This window comes from Gadus morhua, chromosome 1 (assembly GCF_902167405.1).
Source record: "Gadus morhua chromosome 1, gadMor3.0, whole genome shotgun sequence".
Taxonomy (NCBI): domain Eukaryota; kingdom Metazoa; phylum Chordata; class Actinopteri; order Gadiformes; family Gadidae; genus Gadus; species Gadus morhua.
In genome coordinates, this window is record NC_044048.1 from 18711710 (window position 1) to 18733990 (window position 22281).

At 44.6% G+C, this 22281-nt stretch overlaps 1 protein-coding gene across 2 annotated transcripts in view; it reads left to right on the forward strand.

Moving 5' to 3' along the window:
- Positions 1 to 22281, forward strand: part of LOC115549668 (glutamate receptor, metabotropic 4) — a 143258-nt gene that overhangs the window by 41734 nt on the left and 79243 nt on the right. For both annotated transcript variants that reach the window (XM_030365006.1, XM_030364996.1), the window contains exon 2: positions 1 to 902. This exon is cut by the window's left edge and continues 362 nt beyond it. In XM_030365006.1, the coding sequence (XP_030220866.1) occupies positions 360 to 902 (543 nt within the window). In that variant the 5' untranslated portion in view covers positions 1 to 359. The remainder of the gene's footprint in view (positions 903 to 22281) is intronic.

The window sequence follows — 22281 nt, forward strand, 5'->3', positions numbered from 1 at the left end:
TGCAGGCCGCCGCGCCGCGGGCCTCACAGCACCGTAGCCGTAGCCGCGCGCAGCACCTCGCTCTGCTCAGGTGCATTAGGACCGGAATAAAACACAGAGACCTGCAGAGATAGGGGGGGCCGAGAGCACGCCGCCTAGGAGAGGGAGACACACAGAATTATAAATACTTTGGTGCGTCAGCGCTGAGGAACATGAGAGGAGACATCTAAAGACCCCTAAAGCGTGCGTTGAAGACTATCGCAGCCCACCCTCCGGGATCGTTTTTTCCCTTTTGTTGCGTGCTCGTGCAATTGCATGCGTGGGCCCATTTCTACAAGGGACGTTTGTTTAGTTTTTGGATGCGTGCTTAGGCTCTCGTGATGGCTGCTGCACAAGGGAGCTCTGAGAGGGGGGGGACTGGTGGTCGCGTGACGAGCAGCGGCCTCCACCTGCTCCTCCTGGCGCTCCAGGTTCTCACCACCGCCACGGCGGCCAAGCCCAAGATGCCGGGCCACACCCACCTGAACTCCATCCGTATCGACGGGGACATCTCCCTGGGCGGGCTGTTTCCCGTGCACGCCCGGGGCAACGACGGCAAGGCCTGCGGCGAGCTGAAGAAGGAGAAGGGCATCCACCGGCTGGAAGCCATGCTGTTCGCCCTGGACCGCATCAACAACGACCACGAGCTGCTGCCCAACATCACGCTGGGCGCCCGCATCCTGGACACCTGCTCCCGGGACACCCACGCCCTGGAGCAGTCGCTGACCTTCGTCCAGGCGCTGATCGAGAAGGACTCCACCGACGTCAAGTGTCTGAGTGGCGGGCCGCCCATCATCACCAAGCCCGAGAGGGTGGTGGGCGTGATCGGGGCGTCGGCCAGCTCCGTGTCCATCATGGTGGCCAACATCCTGCGACTCTTCAGAGTGAGTCCCCCTGATGGTTTTTACAGCGTTGCACGTTGTTGCGTAGTTTCTTGTTTCACACAGTCCAACACGTGCACAGAGTTGTGTACACGCACACACGCACACGCATACACGCACACACATCAGAACAAACGCACACACAAGTACACACTCATATACGTACGTGAACACCAACACACACAAACCTACACATTTCTCTGGCAATATCATGCAGCAGTATGTCATCATACAACTTGTACACTTCTAAACTAAATACTTAATCAACCGGGCAATGAAGCAAACCTAAATCCATGTACTGCAGGTTTTGGTGATGTTCTTTTAATTGCCCTTCAGTTCATACATGAGATTAGAGTAAGGTGTTGTCCAGCAAACTGCAGCCCATCCTTACTTCATAATCCTCTCCACTAACGACAATCATTTGCGTTCCTTCAGCCCATTCATTCTAGGCTGTCATGCGTGTTATGCAAGCTTATGCGAGTGGAGCGTATGAATTGATGCGACTGAGTTGCTTTGACACTTTAGATGTCGCGCGAAATGTACGATAGAGTGGTGCTGGCGTCACACCTGTTCAGGGTTGTCAAGAAAGTCTGCTTACAAATGAGTTCTGTGTCAAATGATGGATAGTTAGTAAATACTGGAATACGAATAAGAAACACACACACAGACACGCACGCAGACACAGACACACGAATACGCACACACGCACGGATGCACAGAAAGACAGACAGACAGACAGACAAAAACACACAAACACACACACGCACGCACCCACGCACGCACGCACTCACGCACGCACACACGCCACTAGCATTCATGGCACAAATGAATTCACAGCAGTGTGAAGTGTTGCTGAGGCGGATGCTCAGCTCGTCTCTCGCGGGGGCAAAGTATCAGGTGGAGGGAACAACTATGCATGACGGTTAGCGCTGTCCATTGAGATGACAGCCAGACCTGCAGACTTGTTCCCTTATTTACAGCAGTGAACAATGGCGTAGAAAGCGCCAGTGCTGACACCGCCGGAAAGAAACATCCTCACAATGACCAGAGTTTGTTTTTTGATAATAAACTTTGCTGCATGGGCGGCATCGTTAGCCTGTGTGTGTGTGTGTGTGTGTGTGTGTGTGTGTGTGTGTGTGTGTGTGTGTGTGTGTGTGTGTGTGTGTGTGTGTGTGTGTGTGTGTGTGTGTGTGTGTGTGTTTTCCACTGATTCCTCCATGGCTTATCCTGATCCTGCTTGCGGTCTCAGCCTACTAGTGTTGGCTCAGCACTCCGGGATCAGACGGGAGGAATCCGTCCCCATGGTGTGACATGAATATTTCACCACTTTGTAGTAACGTCATTCCTTTTTTGGGGGGGAGGTGTGGGATTGGGACAAGCTCTCTCTCTCTCTCTCTCTCTCTCTCTCTCTCTCTCTCTCTCTCTCTCTCTCTCTCTCTCTCTCTCTCTCTCTCTCTCTCCCCCTCCCTCCCTCCCTCTCCCTCTCCCTCTCTCTCTCTCTCTCTCTCTCTCTCTCTCTCTCTCTCTCTCTCTCTCTCTCTCTCTCTCCCCCTCCCTCTCTCTCTCTCTCTCTCTCTCTCTCTCTCTCTCTCTCTCTCTCTCTCTCTCTCTCTCTCTCTCTCTCTCCCCCTCCCTCCCTCTCTCTCTCTCTCTCTCTCTCTCTTTCTCTCTCTCTCTCTCTCTCTCTCTCTCTCTCTCTCTCTCTCTCTCTCCCTCCCTCCTGCATCACCTCACCGCCGCACACCCCCGTCCTTACCTCGGACGGGCTCCCATCAGCTCGCTCCTATTTACTGCTACATGAGCAGGAGAGCAGAGTGCACGAGCACTCAAGGTAATTAGTGTTGGCTTGGTTATGATACTCAAGACTGAGTGAGGGTAATTAAAGCTTCACGTTTTTTCTTTCCTTTCTCTTTTCCCTTTGTCTTCTGCTGATGGCGGCTGGGACAGGAAGGGACACTGGCATCATCCTCTGCTTTACATGACACGCCATGTCACTCCTTCTCCCTCTCCCTCTGCAGGGATGTGACATGATGGAGGGCTGGGGAGGGGGACTGCATCGTGAGACGGGCCGCCTGTTTTTTTCTTTCCCCCAAGGTATCGTGAGCTGACTTGCTGAGACAATCATAAGCTCTCAGACAAAAGAGGGAGGGACGGGGATGGGAAGAGGTGCGGAAGAAGGGGGAGGAGGGGGGAGACGGGGGGGGGGGGGGGGGGGGTGCGTGGTCTGGGCAGCCCACTCTCAGCAGCAGCACTCCAAATTAGTCACAAGCAGACGCATGTGTTCTGCAGGACTAGCGATAGTCTCGGTGGAAGGGAGAGGCATGAAGAGAGAAGGAGAGAGAGAAGGAGACAGAGAGGGAGAGAGAGGAAGGGAGGCATCCTGGGAGCATCCTGTACCGACTGAAGCGACGCCCGCATCGGCAGACGCCGAGGGTTAACTAGCTGACTGCTGTGCTGCCGGTAAAGCGAGAGATCTTCCTTTTCTTTGCCGCTCATTAGAGGAAGAGATATATGTCAAGAGGAGGCACTCCTCCCCGCCTCTCCTCTTTCTAGCCACAGCTCGATCTGTGAGCGGACGGCTCTGTGGACATGAGCTCCATCGGTAGGGAGATCCGTATGAATGGAAGAACAATAATGATGAACTGATGTTTGCATGGGTTGATTGGAGATCACCATGAAAACGAATAATAGAAGAGAAATCCCCTTTGTATTCTACTACGGTTCTTAATCTTGGAAGTCCTCGTCTACATTATGAATCCCAGAGCAACTTTAAACCATGAGTATAGTCAATCAATAAATCAGAGGTAATCCTGGGTTGGACCATAATCCTGGCAAGGGGGGCTTACTACTCAAACGACATAATAGACAGTTCTTAATTATATTCATGAAGACAGGCAGATTTCCCAGAAGGCCGTGCTGCAGGAGCCGTTCCCCACGTCCACCTCCAGCCACGGGGGCTCACGTCGAGTCACCTTCACGGAGCCGGAGCCAACGCTCGGACCGGCCGCTGATCGAAGGAAGGGTTCGGGGAAGGGGGAATAGAGGCCGCCCAAATGGGCAGTATTCCTGCACGGCGCGTAACCCGCTGTAGTAATTTACACAGACCTTTTCCCCCCAAGCCTCCAGCCACTACTATACCCACCCATCCATGCACGACACACCCCACTTATTATGCTGTCTGTGCCCAGCAGAACCAAACGCAACATATGGGCCGATCGAAAAAAACAAACAGGGGTGGGAGAATAAAAACAAGCTCTGTCAGGAAGGCGGCAGGAAGGATGTTGTTTCACCGTGTTTCCGTGCCGGTGTTTTCCCCGTGTCACTCAACATGACGTCCTCCTATCGATCGGACACAGTCCGTCCGGCCTCTCACCACGCCGCACCACAAGCCCTTTCCCGGCGTGCTCCCGGGTCCGGGCCAGGAGGTCTGTGAGCCGAGGGGGATTAGTTCCAGCCTGGAGAGCACAGCCCACCGCGCGGTCGCCGGTCCATTGGGGAGGCGGCCCGGAGAGAGAGTATCTCAGTTTGACCCGTCGCCCCCCACCCCCCCCGTCCCGTCCCGCTCCGTCGGCGAGCCTGGTGTCTGCGGCTTCTAATCGCTGTGAGGCATTGTGAGAAATGATCTCCGCTTGTACCTCCTGTTCTGGCTTTCTTGTTACATTGATATTCATTTATTTACCCTTCACTCAATAAAAATGTGTTTTGTGAGGGTCTTACCTGGGCAACAGGGCAGCTCAGAGCGGAGTAAAACCCAGCACTAAACTAACGGAGGAACATGAAGGATTTGGCGATACTCTTTGGTGATAGAAGTGAGACAGAAAGAATGAACACACAGGCAGCAGCCGATTGTGTCCTGTTATGGCATGTGGCATTCAATAGGATGGTATGCTACAGGCGTACAACAGTATGTTGTATAACAGCAATGCCATACGAACCGTGCAGTGTGTTCTAGCGAGGTCAGTACCTCAGGGGTTGTAGTTCTGCTCCAGGGCCGACTGGACCGCCCTTGACGCAGGTCGCTCTGGACAAAGCATCTGCTGAATAAATGTAATGTAATACAATGAACCGTGGGTGTATGGGTCTTATGGACTATGCAGTCTTACCCCCAGACGGAACCTATAGGTGGTTTTCTCAGCCGGTATTAAGAATCGTAAAATTCAGATGTAAAACTGTGCATTTCAAAATAGGACTGGAGTCGATAAAATGTTCGTATCACAAGGTTGTTTTCTGTATGGTTGGTGGGGCGGGGGTCTGGGGGGCTTTGAAGAGGCTGGATATGTGGAGGGAATGTCCTTCCCGCTAATTGCCGTCTTCAATCCTCCAGACAGCATTAAACAGAAGAGGAATTTGGGCTGCCCTGCGACGGTGCCGCGTGGAAGACAGCCAGGCTCCGAGCACGTCGGAGAGGAGGGCACTGCGCAGGCCCCCATGAATCACTGGTGAATCAAACCGAAGGGACCCTCATTACAAATTAGAAAGGGGGTACCATTAGAAAAGATAGCTCATCCTCGTTAATCAAGGCTAATGTGGATGGATGGGAGGCTGTGTTACGGATGTATTGCGCGGTGTACTTCCCTGAACATCTCAGGATTCTTTCCCCTTCAAATATCATGAACTGAGAATGAGACAACCAATTCAGTGGAATTGCTTCATATGTCATCATATCATAAATACAGCCATCTATGCTAAATAAAATACAGCATATTTAAAAGCTTTTATATGTTGTCTATAAATATACATTTATTTATATAAATATATATATATTTATAAATAAAACAGAAGTACCTGACTGTCACGTGTTGCAGTGGCTGTCTTTTTAAAGGATTTCACAACTCACAAGTCATCATTAGAGAAATCAACTTTAAATAAGGCTTATGGTGGAGAATGGAAGTCCAACCCGGTGATGCCATGTGTCTGCTATCACCAGAGATGTTAACCCAGTGGGCTTACCAAAGCCGACAGAGGACGATCAATTCTCATCCCCAGGCTAATGGTCTTCCCTGACGAAGACCTTCCCTGCCCCAGTGCAAAACCCCAGCCAATCCCAGCTTCTTACAGACCTGTTCAGATCACGCTGATGTGTCTTCTCCATTCATAAGCCAGCCAACGTTCCTTTAAAGACTTTCGTAGGAATAAGCTTGTATATGAATCATATTTTTTTCAGGCCACTGTGATAAGGAGAACGCAACGTGGAGGCGTTTTCTCCTGCTTAACTTACGGAGTCAGGGGTTGAACTACTGAATTTGCTGCACCATATTGCTATTGATTTTCTCGAAGGGTTTGCACCGAAACTAAACTTAAGATGAATAGACCAACTTAGGGCTCATTTTTTCAGAAGATGCTCTCAATTGTACAATGTGCAGAGTAAACAAGGTATCGAATCACAAATGCAAAGATGCTTTGGACAATTATTTTTAGAGTTGGTATAATACCATCTCGCAATGCCATGAGAGTGTTCTGCAACGGCAGCTGCTGTTAGTTAAAATGTCTGTAAATTACAAAAAAATAATGTAGAAATAGTTCCATAGTGTGAAACCACATAGTCATTGTGAAACATTTCATGTACACTGTGTTTTTCCCTGAAGTAACACTCTTATATAAAGTAATCTTCCTCCTTACTTGTTATGCATTCACACTATTTGATATTGATCCTTTCCCTGCCTCTTTTTGGATGTGTGTCTACTTAGTTCTTCTTCTTTTGACCTGCAGCTATTCTTATGCATAATGTAGACGTCAGGCTTGATTCAATGTTATTTGCCTTGTACACAATCTCTACTTTTGAGGAAAGAACTTGGACTTAAGCTTATATTATCTCATTCTCATCTCTTCTAGTCAACAATCTTATTGGTTTGGTATGCAGAGATGTTTGATTCAATCGTTTTATAGTTTTTCCTTGAACTCTATGTTTAGCACAAGCAGCACGCTGGTTGCATTTATCTTTAGAGAGCAACGTGCTTGTTGAAAAGGGAGAGATAAAACAATACACTGCACTGCACCTCTTCCTCGATGGCTTTCTTTAGAGAACAGACACTCCTGTTATCTCCTCCAAAACCAATGACCCATGTAGTCATGGACATGTGTGTGGGCCAGCGCCATCGACTCACAGAATACATTACCTGCCTGCATTGTTCTCGCGTTTAATCAATTACCCAGACTAAACGGAGACAGACGCTCTGACACGGATACCTTCCATGTCAAGAGACAGCAGCTCTTGACATGGATTAGTTCCATGTGCTGTGGCCATGACACCCTCATGAATGAAACGTGGGTGGCTCAGCCTGTCTCCCACCACAGAGAAACCTCCTGTAAGGGGAATGCGTGGAGACGCGGGTTTGCATTGCTAAACAGCGAACAGTGTTTGTAAATGCAGCATGTTTGATGGGAAAATTTGCTGTTTTGGTAACAGCACAGGTCAATGAGGTCTAAGCATGGTCTTTAATGAGAAAATACTATAATTTAGCCAATTGGTTTTCAGTGAACATTTTTAATGTATGGAGCTAAGTCCAATGAAGTATTTCACCAGAATGGAATTAATTTAAGCCGTCTCATCGTGTTTATAGTCAGATTTCATTGTCCTATTTTACAGTCACGATGAACAGGAAGATAAATGGGAAAGCAGTACCCCTTCTGTTGTAATATTGGCCATCTCCCCCAGTGTTTGTAATAAACTATGGAAGCTGTCCTGCAACTGAAAAAGTTGAAATATTTCCCAGAAATTGTCAGGAACCCAGAATCCCTGCAATATTTCTTCCTGAAACTTAATTACCAGGATTCTGTTTTTATATCTTGCACTTTAGGTATCTTATAGCCTTTCTCAGTTGGTGCTGTGCATACCCATAATCCCAAGCATGAGTTTTGGATAGATTGTCAGAAATAGAAAATAAAAAAAAGAATACACTTTTGGAGGTTTATTAAAATATATGTGTGTTGTTTCAAATAAAGATGCCAAACTTTGAAGGTATGTCAAGAGAAAATGGAAAGTAAAGTTAGCCTTCACGCAGAGAACTAAGCTGTCTGCTGGCATCATTGTCAAATGAACCAGAGAGGGAAGCAACCGCTCGACGGACTCGCCCAATCTGCCTGCACTGCTTAGCTAGCATTAGCTAGGCGTAGCGTGATTTGAGCGGGAAAGACTGCGGGCCCACTCAGCCCTCTCTGCCTCTTAAACACCACACGCTGCATAGCTGCTACCACAGGTTTACGCAGCCCCACTTTCAGTTTATGCAACTTCAGCTGAAAAAATAGGGAGATTAAATATTAAATATCGAGCAGTTGGGGCCTCAGAAAAGTGCCATTCTTCCCAGGGTGAGAGCTAACCATAGTGCCTCGAGATTGGCCTAGGTTAGGAAGAAATGTCCTGTTCACTGTGTTGCATCAGTTTTCAAAATGAGCTCAGGCAGGGTGAACGCTTTGTTATATACATGTTTTATAATATTCTTAATTAGATTTTTCCTAAATGAAACCTTGGCAGCCCACTGGATTGTATTGGACTGTATCTCCTTTTGTTTTGATTTCATTAAGTTGTATGACATACAAATGGTCTTTATTAGGATGTTATTGTTGTCATTCAATTCGAATAGGGTCACAGCAAAAAACTCGTATCATTTGCACATGTTGACGCTTTTAAAGCAGGCAGAATCATTGGGATGCACAGAACATTAAATATGTTTTTGTAGATTTGGTATAATGACAAATATGTGTCCAATGCTCTCGTGTCTAGTGCTTAAGCAATCGTCCAAGAGCTGTTTTAATGACATAAGAATCAGTTTTGTACTGCTGTGATGCATACTAACGACACGAGGATGTAGGCTTATTTCCCTGCGTTCTCTATCATACCTTAACTTGATGGACATGGTGAACAGAGACCATCAAGATAGACCAAATAAATAGATAATAAAGGATGGAAGAATAACTGTTTAAATCATCAACTTTCAAAAGGTCTGTAAGTAAACTGATTTAAAAGGAAAGTTTCCCTCACCCTTAAACACATGTAGACACTTGTATCTGCATCTATGTAAGGTCCTGTTCTAATGTCATTTCCTCCTCTATTTTTATGTTTTTCACATCAATATAAGATGTAACATGACAATGGCTCATGCAGTATTCACACTCATGAGTACATAAACATATATGTGATGCTATGGAAAGTAAGTAATGTAGAAAATATGATGATCACCATAGAATATAAAAAACTGAAACCTCATCAAAGCAGCAGCGTTTTTTGCGGTACTGGTTGACACCCCAGGCAGCGACACTTTATTTACTCACTAATTATCAATTTCCACAGCAATGTCTTTCATTTAGCAAGGTCAACAAAAGCAGGGTACAACTTCCAGGAGATTGAAGAACAAACATTTTGGCCTGCAGCCAAAACACACCAATATAATATCTGGCTTTTACTTATGTACTCCAGAAGACCATTTCTCCTCTTCCTGTCAATCCACAGAAAAACAGACACCATAAATTCTCCCCTTTATTATCTCCCTGCAATGGTTCTTGGCAAATACAAAAGTTGCATATTAATTGGTTTTACCGACCGAACGCAAAGGCTCAAAATTGTTTTTCGCTTAAGGGGAGCCGAGAAGAGAAGTTTTGTTGGAGAGAATAATGGCCGACGCCACAAACAAACAAAGAGGACAGTTTGAGGAACCGAACGTCGTGAGCTAGCGGTTAGGAGGAGAAAGGCCGACAGGAGACACGAGGCTGCCCTGAACGCCCCTTCAACTTTACAGAAGGAGGCCGTGGAACAAAGTTGTGCGTCCCTACATTGCCGCCGTGGTTGAAAGGGAGAAGGTTGTGTATAATAACATGTTGCTCTGCCCACCTCCTCTCCAAGTACGACTGGGTAATGGCAGGGAAGACATAAATGTGAGCAGTCTCCGAGCTTTGTTTCTGCTGCCGTTTATCAGCCAACTGCAGATCCCTTCCATCGTAGGCGTCTGGGGGTAATGGATTAGAGTGCTGCTACAATTGATACCACGCCTGAGAAAGAACCGCATATTTTAGAGTTTCTTTGTCTCTGTGTGAGTTCTGTTTATTCCACCGCTGGTTGGGGAATGGTGCTGATATGGCCCTTGGCACAGCAGCCAGTTTAGAGCAATAACATTGACATGTCTAGGCGTAATGGGATGGAATAGCACCAGGCTACCCTATTGAGCAAAGATTTTTTAAGCATTAGTAGTGTGTGTTGTTGGTAAGTGGCCTTTATGACATGGTGTTTCGCTGGGATTATTTTTCACACCGAGATGCGGTTGCGTTTAGTATCTTTCGAGAATTCTTGGAATAATTATGCATATCCAGAGTTGTTGGAATGGTACCAGGAAAGCCGAGTGAGGAACAGTTATTAGCATTAGTGGAAGTATGTGTTGCTGTTCTGTGGCATTATCCCTCGGTGTGCAGGTATGTTTAGCATAATCCAAGATGCAGCTGGATTTAATATTTTCTCTGCATATTTGGTATAATTACATGCTACAATATTCATTTATGTTTTGGTAATTCAAAGTTACTGCATCAGAACCATTCAGTGAATATAGTTACTATGCTTAAGTTCTAACATTTGCATTCAATGGAATGCAAATTACAGAATTCAAAGCGGCCCTCTGATGGCGATATATATCAGTATATAGACCCTAGAATATCTGTGGTATAAAGGCTGGGACGAATTTCGAATTATAAAGATGTACAATGCATAACGTTAGCTGTCTGGCTCATAGCTGAGCAGACTAGAATACCTCCCGTTGCCAAGTCGTAGCTAAGGTCCGTCCTAGTGGAGGAGAGAACAACGTTTCCGTTGCGTACGGGAGGGTAATGATTGTTCCAGGTATCAGTCAAACCCTCAAGTGTTACCAGGGAAACAAAGTTATGGCTTTTGAAAAACTTTATATTTGGATGGTAAAACGCATGAAAATATAAGTGAATGGTCTTAAATTATTTTCTTTGGCAAGTGACCATGTTATAAGGGGGATAATGCCCTTCGAGGTGTCCATTATCAGGAATTAATGGATTTCGCACAGGCAACCGTCCTCTGCTGCGCGTCGGACGGTTCTAGGCCTCCGCGTCATCCATTAATTCCTGATAATGGACACCTCGTCGGGCATTATCCCTTACATAAATTACTTGTGACTGAGCGCTATTATAACGTGTTTTTGTAAAGTTTTTCTTCCAAAAGGAATGCAAGTATTTATCTATATCTGTTAGCATTTCAGTACATTTCTGCATGTATCTATGTGACGGCACTAAAGGGTCACTCTGAAAAATGCTTGTTTTTTAAAATGAAGCTTTTAAAGTGTAACACACTATTATACTTATTATTGTTATTTTTATAATTATTATTATTATTATTATTAGTAGTAGTAGTAGTAGTAGTAGTATTAGTAGTAGTAGTAGTAGTATCACAGCCAAAAATAAGTACATAAAGCATTGATCACATTACATTACATTTTTATTTAATTACATGTTTATGAGGTCAGTAAAGACTAGTATTATATACTTTAAAGGTGAACAGAAACTGGCCAGCTCAATATCTGTTCAAGACAACGCAACGCTTATGATGGAGACAGGAAGCCCTGTCTAACTAAGGGCTGTGTTGTGACAAATACGAGAGCACACCAGCACCGGGATGATGGATGCTCACACAAGTTGCTTCTGTTTGACCAGCAGCATGTGCATGAGCAATCCAATGCCCCACTTGCAATGAAGAGCGAGAGACGGATGAACAACACCGTGGTGTTGGTGGATAGATGTTGTTGGTTGTGGCTCCCCATACGCGTCTCTGTACACATATAGGAGGAGGCGTCGCGGGGGATTATGTTTCAGTGTGTCTGAGGTTTTCAGCACGGATACAGCTTGTTACTGGTCGCCGGATACCTTTGCGGTACTGTGCAGTACCTGGCAATGTTCTGAGGAACACACTCCCCATGGTATACTCAAGAGAGCTTTCATACCCCAGAGAAACATCTCTAGCAAGTTGCAGCCAGACACTTCCACCTTCACTACATTGCATCATCGCTATGTTGGCAGGGATGGACTTCAACATTCACTCAATATCGAGCTGTCACGGGCGATATCCCAGCATAAAATAATAGGATTATATGATAAAATCAATGTGGATTTTTTGGCTGAGCAAATGTTATTTTAAATTCGGTTTTACTATTAATTAACAAAGTAATTAGTTAATCAATATAATGCTTTGAGTTTGGGACTCCATGTTCACAAGTGTCTCTCTTCACTAGTCCATAAGCGGAAATTGTATTATCCAACAGGGAGTGAAGATGATGAATCAGTACAAAGACCGTATAACACAGTGTAGTCGACAGCGCTAGAAGAACAGTCGCACAAAAAGTAAAAGTCAACAATTTCCCTATGAAAAGGTTCACATTTGCTCGTTGACATTTTCCCACTACTTCCTTACAATGCTGGTGTGAGGTATAAGCATTCTAAAAAACCTTTCTTGGCGCTGTTCTCCTGGAGGCCTTGACAGGGTGTTTATCTTAGTGGAGCGCACAATACCCAACGTGTCGGGCCGGGGTCCTCCGCGGGCTCGGGGCGTCCGGCATCAGAGCGCCGCTCAAACGGTTCATCGTGTGTCCTGAGTGTGTTAACCTTTACGGCTCAGAGAATCTTGTAAGGTCAGAAAGATAAGACGAAGTACGGCCAGAAACCTTTTGCCGAGCCTCATCACAGATATCGTTCCACCAGAACGACTGTCACACGCCCACAGCTAAACAGCCCACCCAGGCCCACCGTTTGGCCCACCCTGGTCCACCGTTTGGCCCACCCTCGCCCACTGTTGGCCCACCCTGGCCCACCGGCCAACCGTTTGGCCCACCCTGGCCCACCGTTCGGCCCACCGTTTGGCCCACCCTGGCCCACCATTTGGCCCACCCTGGCTCACCGTTTGGCCCTCCATTTGGCCCACCCTGGCCCACCGTTTGGCCCACCCTGGCCCACCGTTTGGCTCTAGTGATGCCGGGGTCAACGTCTGGCTCATTCTTCGTTTCCCTCGGGGGCCGCACTGGAAACGCTTGCGTTGAGACGATGCGTGGGGCCCCGTGGGAGCCCTGGACTCACACAGGTTTCTGTGGGGGGGTTTGATAGACCGTTCACAATATTACACTGAGCTTGTGCGCACTAAGCGGCTGCAGTGTCTCTTTGTATGAAGAAAACACTTGATCATAGAAAAAACTACACCCATATTCTGAAGGGTAGTTATTCCGCTACAGTGCAATATATGAAATCAGAAAATTAAAATATAGTCAAGCAGAGAGCGTCACCGCTGTCGTGATTAATCTCCCCTGAAGCCCCTCTGTCTCCCTGATAGCCGACAGGACAGGTAGATGGCAGACGGCGAAGGGAACGTGTTTGATGACGGTGGGAATTGCTGTTGCTCAATCAAAAGGCCATCACGTCGCATAGCTTCAGGGACAACCAATCCATTATCTTGTGCGGTCTTCATACCTCAGAACAATGTGGCTTGATCCTCGTTTAAGCAAATCCAAGGATTCTACTTTTGATAACTCGAGAAAAACATTTCAGCATTCATTCAGATTCTTAATCTGCAAGAATATGTAGTAATCAACAGACGCCATAAAAGCATAGTTTCTTCTCATTGTTCCTTTTCAAGAATGTTGGCATACGGCAATTATTTCCATAATGTTGTGCATAGTTTACTATACACAAAGCATCTCTTCACATCCTGGCTGCAGAATGTGAAGATGTATGCACGGTCGCTATTCTTTCATAGAGCACAGATGGCTCATCAAATCAATGCCTCCGATGGATAGATATGCCACACCTGCCGTGCCTAAAGACACATCTGATGCGATCCACTCTCGCTGGATTTCAGCAGCAATATCTCACAGCTGACAGTGGGAATTTGATAAACATCCATCATCAATACAGCATTGTTTTCCTAAACTGTGTATGGAAAGACTTAATTTCTGACGGTAAACGCAGCTTATGTAATGTGGCCGCAAGATGACAGAATGCATTGAGATGATAATGAGTGAGATGATGATTACTTTTTATTCCAAAGAACAGCTGTTTGTTATATATGTACAAGTCTCAACGCACTCTGTCCTAAATGTTAAAATTGTCTTTAGATAAGTGATGAGAATCTAACCACAAAGCTTGTGGAAGGTTCAATTATGAGAACACAATAATGGCTTGTTCCTACACACATAATTAGCTCATTTCCACAAGCTAATGTTTCTGTAATCTTTATTGATTGAATTTAGAATTTTATTTAATTCATTTATTTTTGCAAATGGCAGCACTTTGAGGAATGATTCTAAAAAAGACTCACGGCCACACAAACCGGAGACGGAATCATATTTCCTTAAGTAAAAAAATATATAGAAAATTCCAACAGAGCTATGGTTTGTATTACCCACTCCCTAGTGTACCATTTACCAGATAAAAGGAGCTAAATCTATTTAGCTAAATCTATTAATCAAATGAAAAAACAGAATTGTTTGCCTGTACCATGTAGAGAAAAGGAAGGGGATGTAATTACATCTGAGTTCACTCAGGCACTAATGGAATTGAAAATAGAATTACCCTAGGTTAAATATTCCATCTCCCATACACCATTCCATATTCCATCATCATTCTTACTATTTATTTATTTGATTATGATGCTAGGGCAAAGGAAATAAATTTACCCGGAGCCTCACACATATTTACTTGACTGTAATTAGTATACTTTACATTCATTTATTACAAAGATCACTATCTTTCTTTCTGTGCTATTTTGCCATTTTTCATTCGTTGTTTCGAATTGCAACGTAACAATTCAACAACCAGGACAAAGCAATCAGTAACCATGCAGAAAATTCTCACTCCATCCATTGTCTCCATATAACCAGGTTTCTCTCACATTACCAACTACGCATAAGTATGCACTTTGTGATGTACTAGTATTAGCTCTTTCTTCAAGCCACATAGAAATTCAGATAAGAGTGAAGCAAATATACAATTAGCTATGCTTAAATGGGTAATTTATATCTTTTATAGGATATATTTTTACTGCAAATTATTTTAAAAGCCCTTTATCTATATTATAGCACCAAATCATCAGGACTAGCCAATAATTATATGTAAGAAGAATGTGTAAGTGATATACAGAGTAACCTGTATATATTTATATATATAAGTTCTGAGCCAAGGCCATTACCAAAAATCGAGATAACACCGGCTTCGACTGGCAGAATAGTTAGACTCAGCCGCCGCAGGGATGTCAATATGGGCCAGGGCTCCATGAGTCTAAACCCTCCAGACTAGAGACTAGTGGTCCAGTGCTACTTCCATCATTTAGCATTTTTCACACTCACATTAGCCTGTCCGGGGCTAGTGATATGTGGCGCGGGGGTGGATGGAGGGGGGGGGGTGTCCTCAGGTTTGACGTTGTGCTTGGATTCCCCAGACGTTTTTCTCCTAGCCCTGGGTAGTAGATGAATTATGGCTCTTGCGTATTCCCCCCCGGGATGGGGTGTCCAGAGCCGGCTAGCCTCTGCAACATGCAAGCTGGTTCCCATTCAATACAGGGAGAGTTAAGATCTATAGGACGGGGGCTGGTCAGGGAAGCTTTCCTGGCGCCGAACAAGACCCCAGATCAATACTGTCTGTTATGCCTTGTCCTTCTGTCCATGCTCTGTCTGTTGCTTCTCATATTAGTTAACTCCTCCATTACCATCGTGTTCTACTAGTCCACCACCACAGGAGATGAACTGCATCTTTGCATTTCTTTAGGAGGGTAAATAAGTCCTGGTTGTTACAGTTTGTTTTTGTTAAAACTGGGACTATTGGCTGTTGATTGTGAGTATCACCCTGCTATCACTATGTTTGCAGCAAAGTTAGCTATTGCCTCCTAGCATAGATGTTAAGTCTTCCATCCAGACTAATGGGGTATTTCTGTGTGACGTAACCATCTTCATGTATGATTCTTTATGGTGCCCCAGTTTCCTTTAAATGCATGCATATTAGCAAACCCAACTTAGCGTACTCCTGTATGAAAATATATAATAATTTGGAGCGTAGCCTATACCTTGGATAAATAAAGGTAGCCTATAATGAAGATTCAATTAATATTGAGTAACTTCACTCTAAATGGATATTAGATGGTGGCGTGGGTGAGATATAAACAAAAGGATGACAAGCTTGAACAAACATTTAGCCTGGTAATGCATCATACTGTAATAGCTTCCATGCCACCTGACTTCGAGCGGTACAGTTAAATATGTTGACCAAGAGAGAAAGACTATTTAGTTTACGTAAAAACATTTTGCTTATTTGTTGATAAAAATAATAATGTAAAAGTAATATATTCCTGTTTTTTGCTGCGCATCTAATTAGAGAGGTGGACTACTACTACACATACAGACACAGACGCAGACGCACACACACACACACACACACACACACACACACACACACACACACACACACACACACACACACACACACACACACACACGCACACAGACACACACACACACACACACACACACACACACACACACACACACACACACACACACACACATATCTCTTTGATTTGATCGTAGATTATTGGAATGCAAGTTTTGTCTTTAATGCAATCAAAATTATAATCATTTGAATCACTTAAAAGTTGAATTACAGTTAATTTCACAGGGCGGACATCTTTTAAGTCGTTCAATTTTAAATAAATGACTCATCTATCATATTCATATTTAAATTATCATTATAGTGAACAAGGCGATTCCAAGAGCGTTTCGACTGGTGCCAGGTTCGATGTGTGTGTTTGTGTATGGGTATGCTTTTTAGAGAGAGAGAGTTCATCTTGGGGGAATACACCGCTTTAAAGACGAGGCCAGCATATTCTCTATATTATATTATTGCCAAAAAAATCCCCAATCCTACGCCCAAAAGCTGCTCTTTATTTTTTCCCGGCTTAGCTTTGATGTCCTAGAATTGCATTGTGGTCCAGAAGCACAAGAAGCCTCAGAGCCCCGGTTCAGCTCGCTTTGGACCGTAATATCAGGCTTTATCTACCGCCACCTCAGTGGCTGCTGATTTGGATTCTGGCAGTGGGAGAGACACAGAACCAGGTTGGTCCTCCCCTAGCAGAACCCCTTAACCCATTGCAACTAAAAAAATAAATGTCACTCGGTATCCAGACATTTCACCTAGTGATTATATTGATTACATTGTTTAACTTGTAGCATCTACATTTTTTAACAGCTGCTACTTTAAATTGCTTTCTCAACCTTTCCATGACCATAGACTATAAAGAATGGGACGTAGCGTCTGGGACGTCAACCATTGGTTCAAACACCAGTGTTATCAAGCCAGAGATGTAGCATCACAGGCAGTATTTGAGACTTTTGCAGAGGAAGCAATTCATTTTCGGCACATTGAGTGAATAGAAAGGCTGCCTTGCAGTAGCCTATGGCTGAAACTCATCTCACCTTATCTCATCTCATTTTTGTCCGCTTATCCGGGGTCGGGTCGCGGGGGGAGCAGCTCAAGCAGGGGGCCCCAGACTTCCCTTTCCCGGGCCACATTGACCAACTCTGACGGGGGGATCCCGAGGCGTTCCCAGGCCAGTGTTGAGATATAATCTCTCCACCTAGTCTTGCGTCTTCCCCGAGGTCTCCTCCCCACTGGACGTGCCTGAAACACCTCCCAAGGAAGGCGCCCAGTGGGCATCCTTACCAGATGCCCGAACCACCTCAGCTGACTCCTTTCTAAGTGAAGGAGCAGCGGCTCTAATCCGAGTTCCTCACGGATGGCTGAGCTTCTCACACTGAAACTCATTGATATTATATCCTTTATAACTTTTAAATGAAATAAATCGGAGTCTCTCAAAATTCATAATAATGAATTGAATCTGGGATCATTAATGAACACAGAAACGATATATTCAGTTTGTAGCATTGTCAAATATGTCCATTGACTTAGTATGCTGGCTGTTCATTTTGACTCCACCACACAAACCCCCTCATCATAAGTCCATCGTTAGATGAACTACACTCAAGTGGTCTCCGCCAGGGCTTCATTAACAGACGGTCCCGGGTCCCTCTTGGTTGTAACCGTCAGAACCCAGTCCTCTGACAGTGAAGGGGAATGTTCATCCACATGCGGGATGTATTTATATATTTAATTTGATTATTTGCCTGTGTCGCCGCATTCAATCAAGCGATAACACTGGAAACAAGTGGTCAGTGGGTAACATAGATTAAGAGGAACACCCCCTCAACCCCCACTTATCTCTGTCGTCTTTCCCAGCGAGTGCAGCCGTGCGGCCATTGTTGTTATTGATAGGGGACCCCGGACCATGGCGCCTGATGGATCTCTTCATTGAGAGTCGTTTGTTTACGCAGATGCTGTGTCTCTTCACCTGTCCACTGGATGGGGGAGGGGGGGAGGGAGACGGGTGACGTGAAATATTCCTATTTCAAGTCATGATTCAAAAAAGGCTTGGTAAACATTTGAAAACGGTAAAAACGCAGTATGAGATCCTATTTTTTTGGGGACTAATTATTGAGGATCTTTGAACGTATTACAGAGGCAATGTCGTTAATATAAATCGTTTAACACGTCCTCATTGAATGCAAACGATGATTACAATATTGATTTATGATTTCAGGTGGTCTCAATGACATCCTACCAGGCACATAGACCACACTGAACTGGACGGTGAATGTGTTGAGGCCATGGGGATGGGGTGGCGGGGTTCAGCACTGTTGTGGCGTTCTCCCGTCTTCCGATTGATTTTTTTCCGAGACATTTTATATTTGTGTTTCGGAGAGATGTAACACACAATGATGTCGGCAATGCTGAATTCAGCTGGACATTTAATATTCCCCCTTTTTTGCTTCCTTATCTCAGTGGGTCATTAAGAGCCAATGTGTTTCAGATTAGTCTTGTTGACGCATTCGACAATATTTCAAACATATTTCCCTGAGGACATTTCTTCAAAGAAATATCAATATCAGCTATCTAATGCGGCGCCATATTATCCAATGTCCAGTTTTAAGACCATGACTACTCCAAAATAAATCTGTCCTATTCAACCTAGCCATTTTGTTGTACTAGCGACTATCGTCCATCTAAAATCACTGCAGTGCGCTTCCATCAAAACCCTCATTACCCCCAGGCTCAAATAGTTAAAGGAACGTATGCATACTGACAAATCAAACCGTTGAGATTGTACCCCTACTCTGTGTGTGAGGTGATGCGTCTCATACAAAAGAACATTGCTCTTCTGTTTGTTTCTGTCTCATACACAAGAATATGGTTCTTGTGTTTGTATCTGTCTCATACACGAGAATATCGTTCTATTGTTTGCATCGGTTTATATTCCTTACAGGCCGCCATGGTTTGATTCGGCACGGCCAGGAGCGCCAAATGGATAAAGGCCAGAGGTGATGGCAGGTTACACAACCCAAGGGAGGGGGGGAGGGGTAGGCAGCAATGGCAATTCATCATCCCTGTCATAGGGGGGAGGTCAGCTAAGTCCCAGAGAAGTCGCCCGCACTATGGGGGTCCTCACGCCATCAACACCGGAGGTCTTCACGCCGATGGTGACGATGAGCTAACCAACACACAACCCCAGCCCCCCTCCATGGCCCAGAGACTTATTTCAGGGGAATGTCGAATTTGAGTCTTTTTGAGAAACAGCAGCGTATGAGTCAGGAAGAACCCCCCCCCCCCCCCCCCCCCCCCACCCACACACACCTCACCTGCTGACGGCCAACAAAAGAGGACCTTAAACGTGAAAACTGGCAAGGGGCAGGGGATTAGCAGAGGAGCAGCAGCAGAGTGCTCCCACAAAGAAGGAAGGAGCAGGAGAATAAACTCAGTGGTTCACGGGTGAAATAAGTCGGGTCTGTGGTTACCTTTTAAAGCGCGGGTACATCGCTAAATTCACTGTGACGTCCGTGACCTTCTCCTTCCTTGTAAGCTGTCTCGCCCTGTGACAGCACCTGTCTTGTCAGCATCAAGGCACTCTCTGTTGAAACATGTCCCATCCAGCCAATGGCTTGGCCTATACCCGCATCAAGGCACTCTCTGTTGAAACATGTCCCATCCAGCCAATGGCTTGGCCTATACCAGCCTCAAGGCACTGAATGTTGAAAACGGGTCCTGTTCAGCCAATGGCTTGGCCCAAAGCCATTTAGAGAGAGAGTTGCATCAGCGGAAGTTCAAGATGCTTGTCACGTGGTTGACGTAGATTTCAGATAGTTTGATTAGGGCAATTTGAAAATTATTAGAACGTTTAAATCAGGGGTCTCAAACTCGCGGCCCGGGGGCCAATTGAGGCCCGCAGGATGATATTTTGTGGCCCCCTACATGACATCAAACTTAAGTGTTAGTGCGGCCCCCACATTGTTGTCAAACGCACATTTTTGCTGAGTGGCTTGCCACACTTTTTTATCACTTGTGATAGGGTAACCAGATGTCCCGGTTTTGCCGGGACAGTCCCAATTTTGAGTTGCGTGTCTTGAGTCCCGACAAGAGCCAAAGGACGCTAAAATGTCCCGGTTTCCACCAACCACTATGAAATGTCCCCTGTTGTCAGCGATTACATAGCCAACGTGATCTAATTATAGCCCGATCTTTAACTTAGATTGGGTCAGTTGTGCTCTTTTTTTCTGTGCAATATTTGATGCGGCCAAGCCTGACCCAGGCTCTACCTTCGGCAGCCCCCAGGTAAGTTGAGTTTGAGACCCCTGGTTTAAATAGAGGAAGAGCTGTGATTTCTGGTGATCTGGTGAGTCAATAAGTAAATTGATATACAACAAAACGTTGTTCTTTTTTAAAGTAGAATTTGCTATTAGAGAATTGGTGTGAAAAGCCAGCATTACCTGCCTTGTGGACAAATTTTACGTTGCCTTCGTTTGAGAGCTTATTTCTGTTTATTGCTTTGAATTCCTTGAGTTTTAATGACGTTTCTAACTTGTAGAAACGTCGTTTTCTGATGTTTTTTTATATTCTTAGAGGAAGGGGAAGAGAGGCTCAACACTTCTTTAATTCATAGCGGTTTCAGTAAATCCATGGTCATTTAGGGCCTACAGAGTCTTCATTAGTTGATGACTAATGTTATCTTGATGACTTTAATAGAAGAAGAGTCACAGGTGACTGGCAAGTATGATTGCCAACTGACAGCACGATTTGTCAAAGAACTAGCAACAGCAGCAGCATGATGATGCTGTTAAGTGTGTTGTTTTCGATAAATAAATTGCAAATAAATGGAATAAAATGAATCTTCTCTCTTTCTGGTTAAATTCTTATGCACCTTGCCCATAATAATATAAACATGGGTACATATTATGTATTCAAATTCAAAACAACTTTAGTTAATATGTAATAAGACCTTATTATATGCTTATTAACATTAATTTGTGTTAATAAGACTATCAATAAGTGTTAATAATAACATAATAAACATGTTTATTGTGAGATTATAAGACCTTTATATATAAGCACTTATAAGAAAGTTGTCAACTATTTATTGATTGCTTAATAACATTAATAATGATCTTATATATAATAATGAGATTCTTATAGTTGTTAAAGGGGACCTATTATGCTTTTTCGACTTTTATGATCTACAAACGTTGTTATAATGATTGATAGTCATGTTTAACCATACACAAAAAACAATGTCGATTTTCGGGAAACTCTTCCTCTCATCTGGGCGCTTTCAGCATTCTCTGTCAACGCTCGGTTTCGTCCTTCTCCGCCCCCTAGCCCCCCTCCTGCCAACCCAACTCCATTGTGATTGGTTACCTTCCTTGAAGCACGCGCGCGGGCAGATTTGACCAGGCATATGGGGGCGCGGCAGGAGTGCCTCTACGTAGATGATTTCCCGGAAATGTGAACAAGTGAATCGCAAACGTTGTCCCGAGTGTTTAGAGCTCTGAACAGCCACCTCAGACTGTCAGCAGGGAATACGTCGAAATGCATGTACGTCATTATTTGACACTTTAGTATGGTTAAACATGACTATCAATCATTATAACAACGTTTATAGGTCATAAAAGTCGAAAAAGCATAATAGGTCCCCTTTAATGAACGCATTTACGCTATTATTTCATTGTTAAACCTTTACTAAGCATTTTCTATGCTTATTAAGGTTAATAAATCCTTTATTAAACGACCAATTATGCATTTTGCAGGCACGGGATCTAAAGTGGGAACCATGCTTATTAAGGTTAATAAGTCCTTTATTGAACTGCTAATTATGCATTTTGCAGGTACGGGATCCAAAGTGGGAACAATGCTTATTAATGTTAATAAGTCAGTAATAATAACAGTTAATGAGTACTATATATTATCAAGATTGATAAAAGGTAAAATTTAAAATACATATACCATAAATACAATGGCGGTGAAG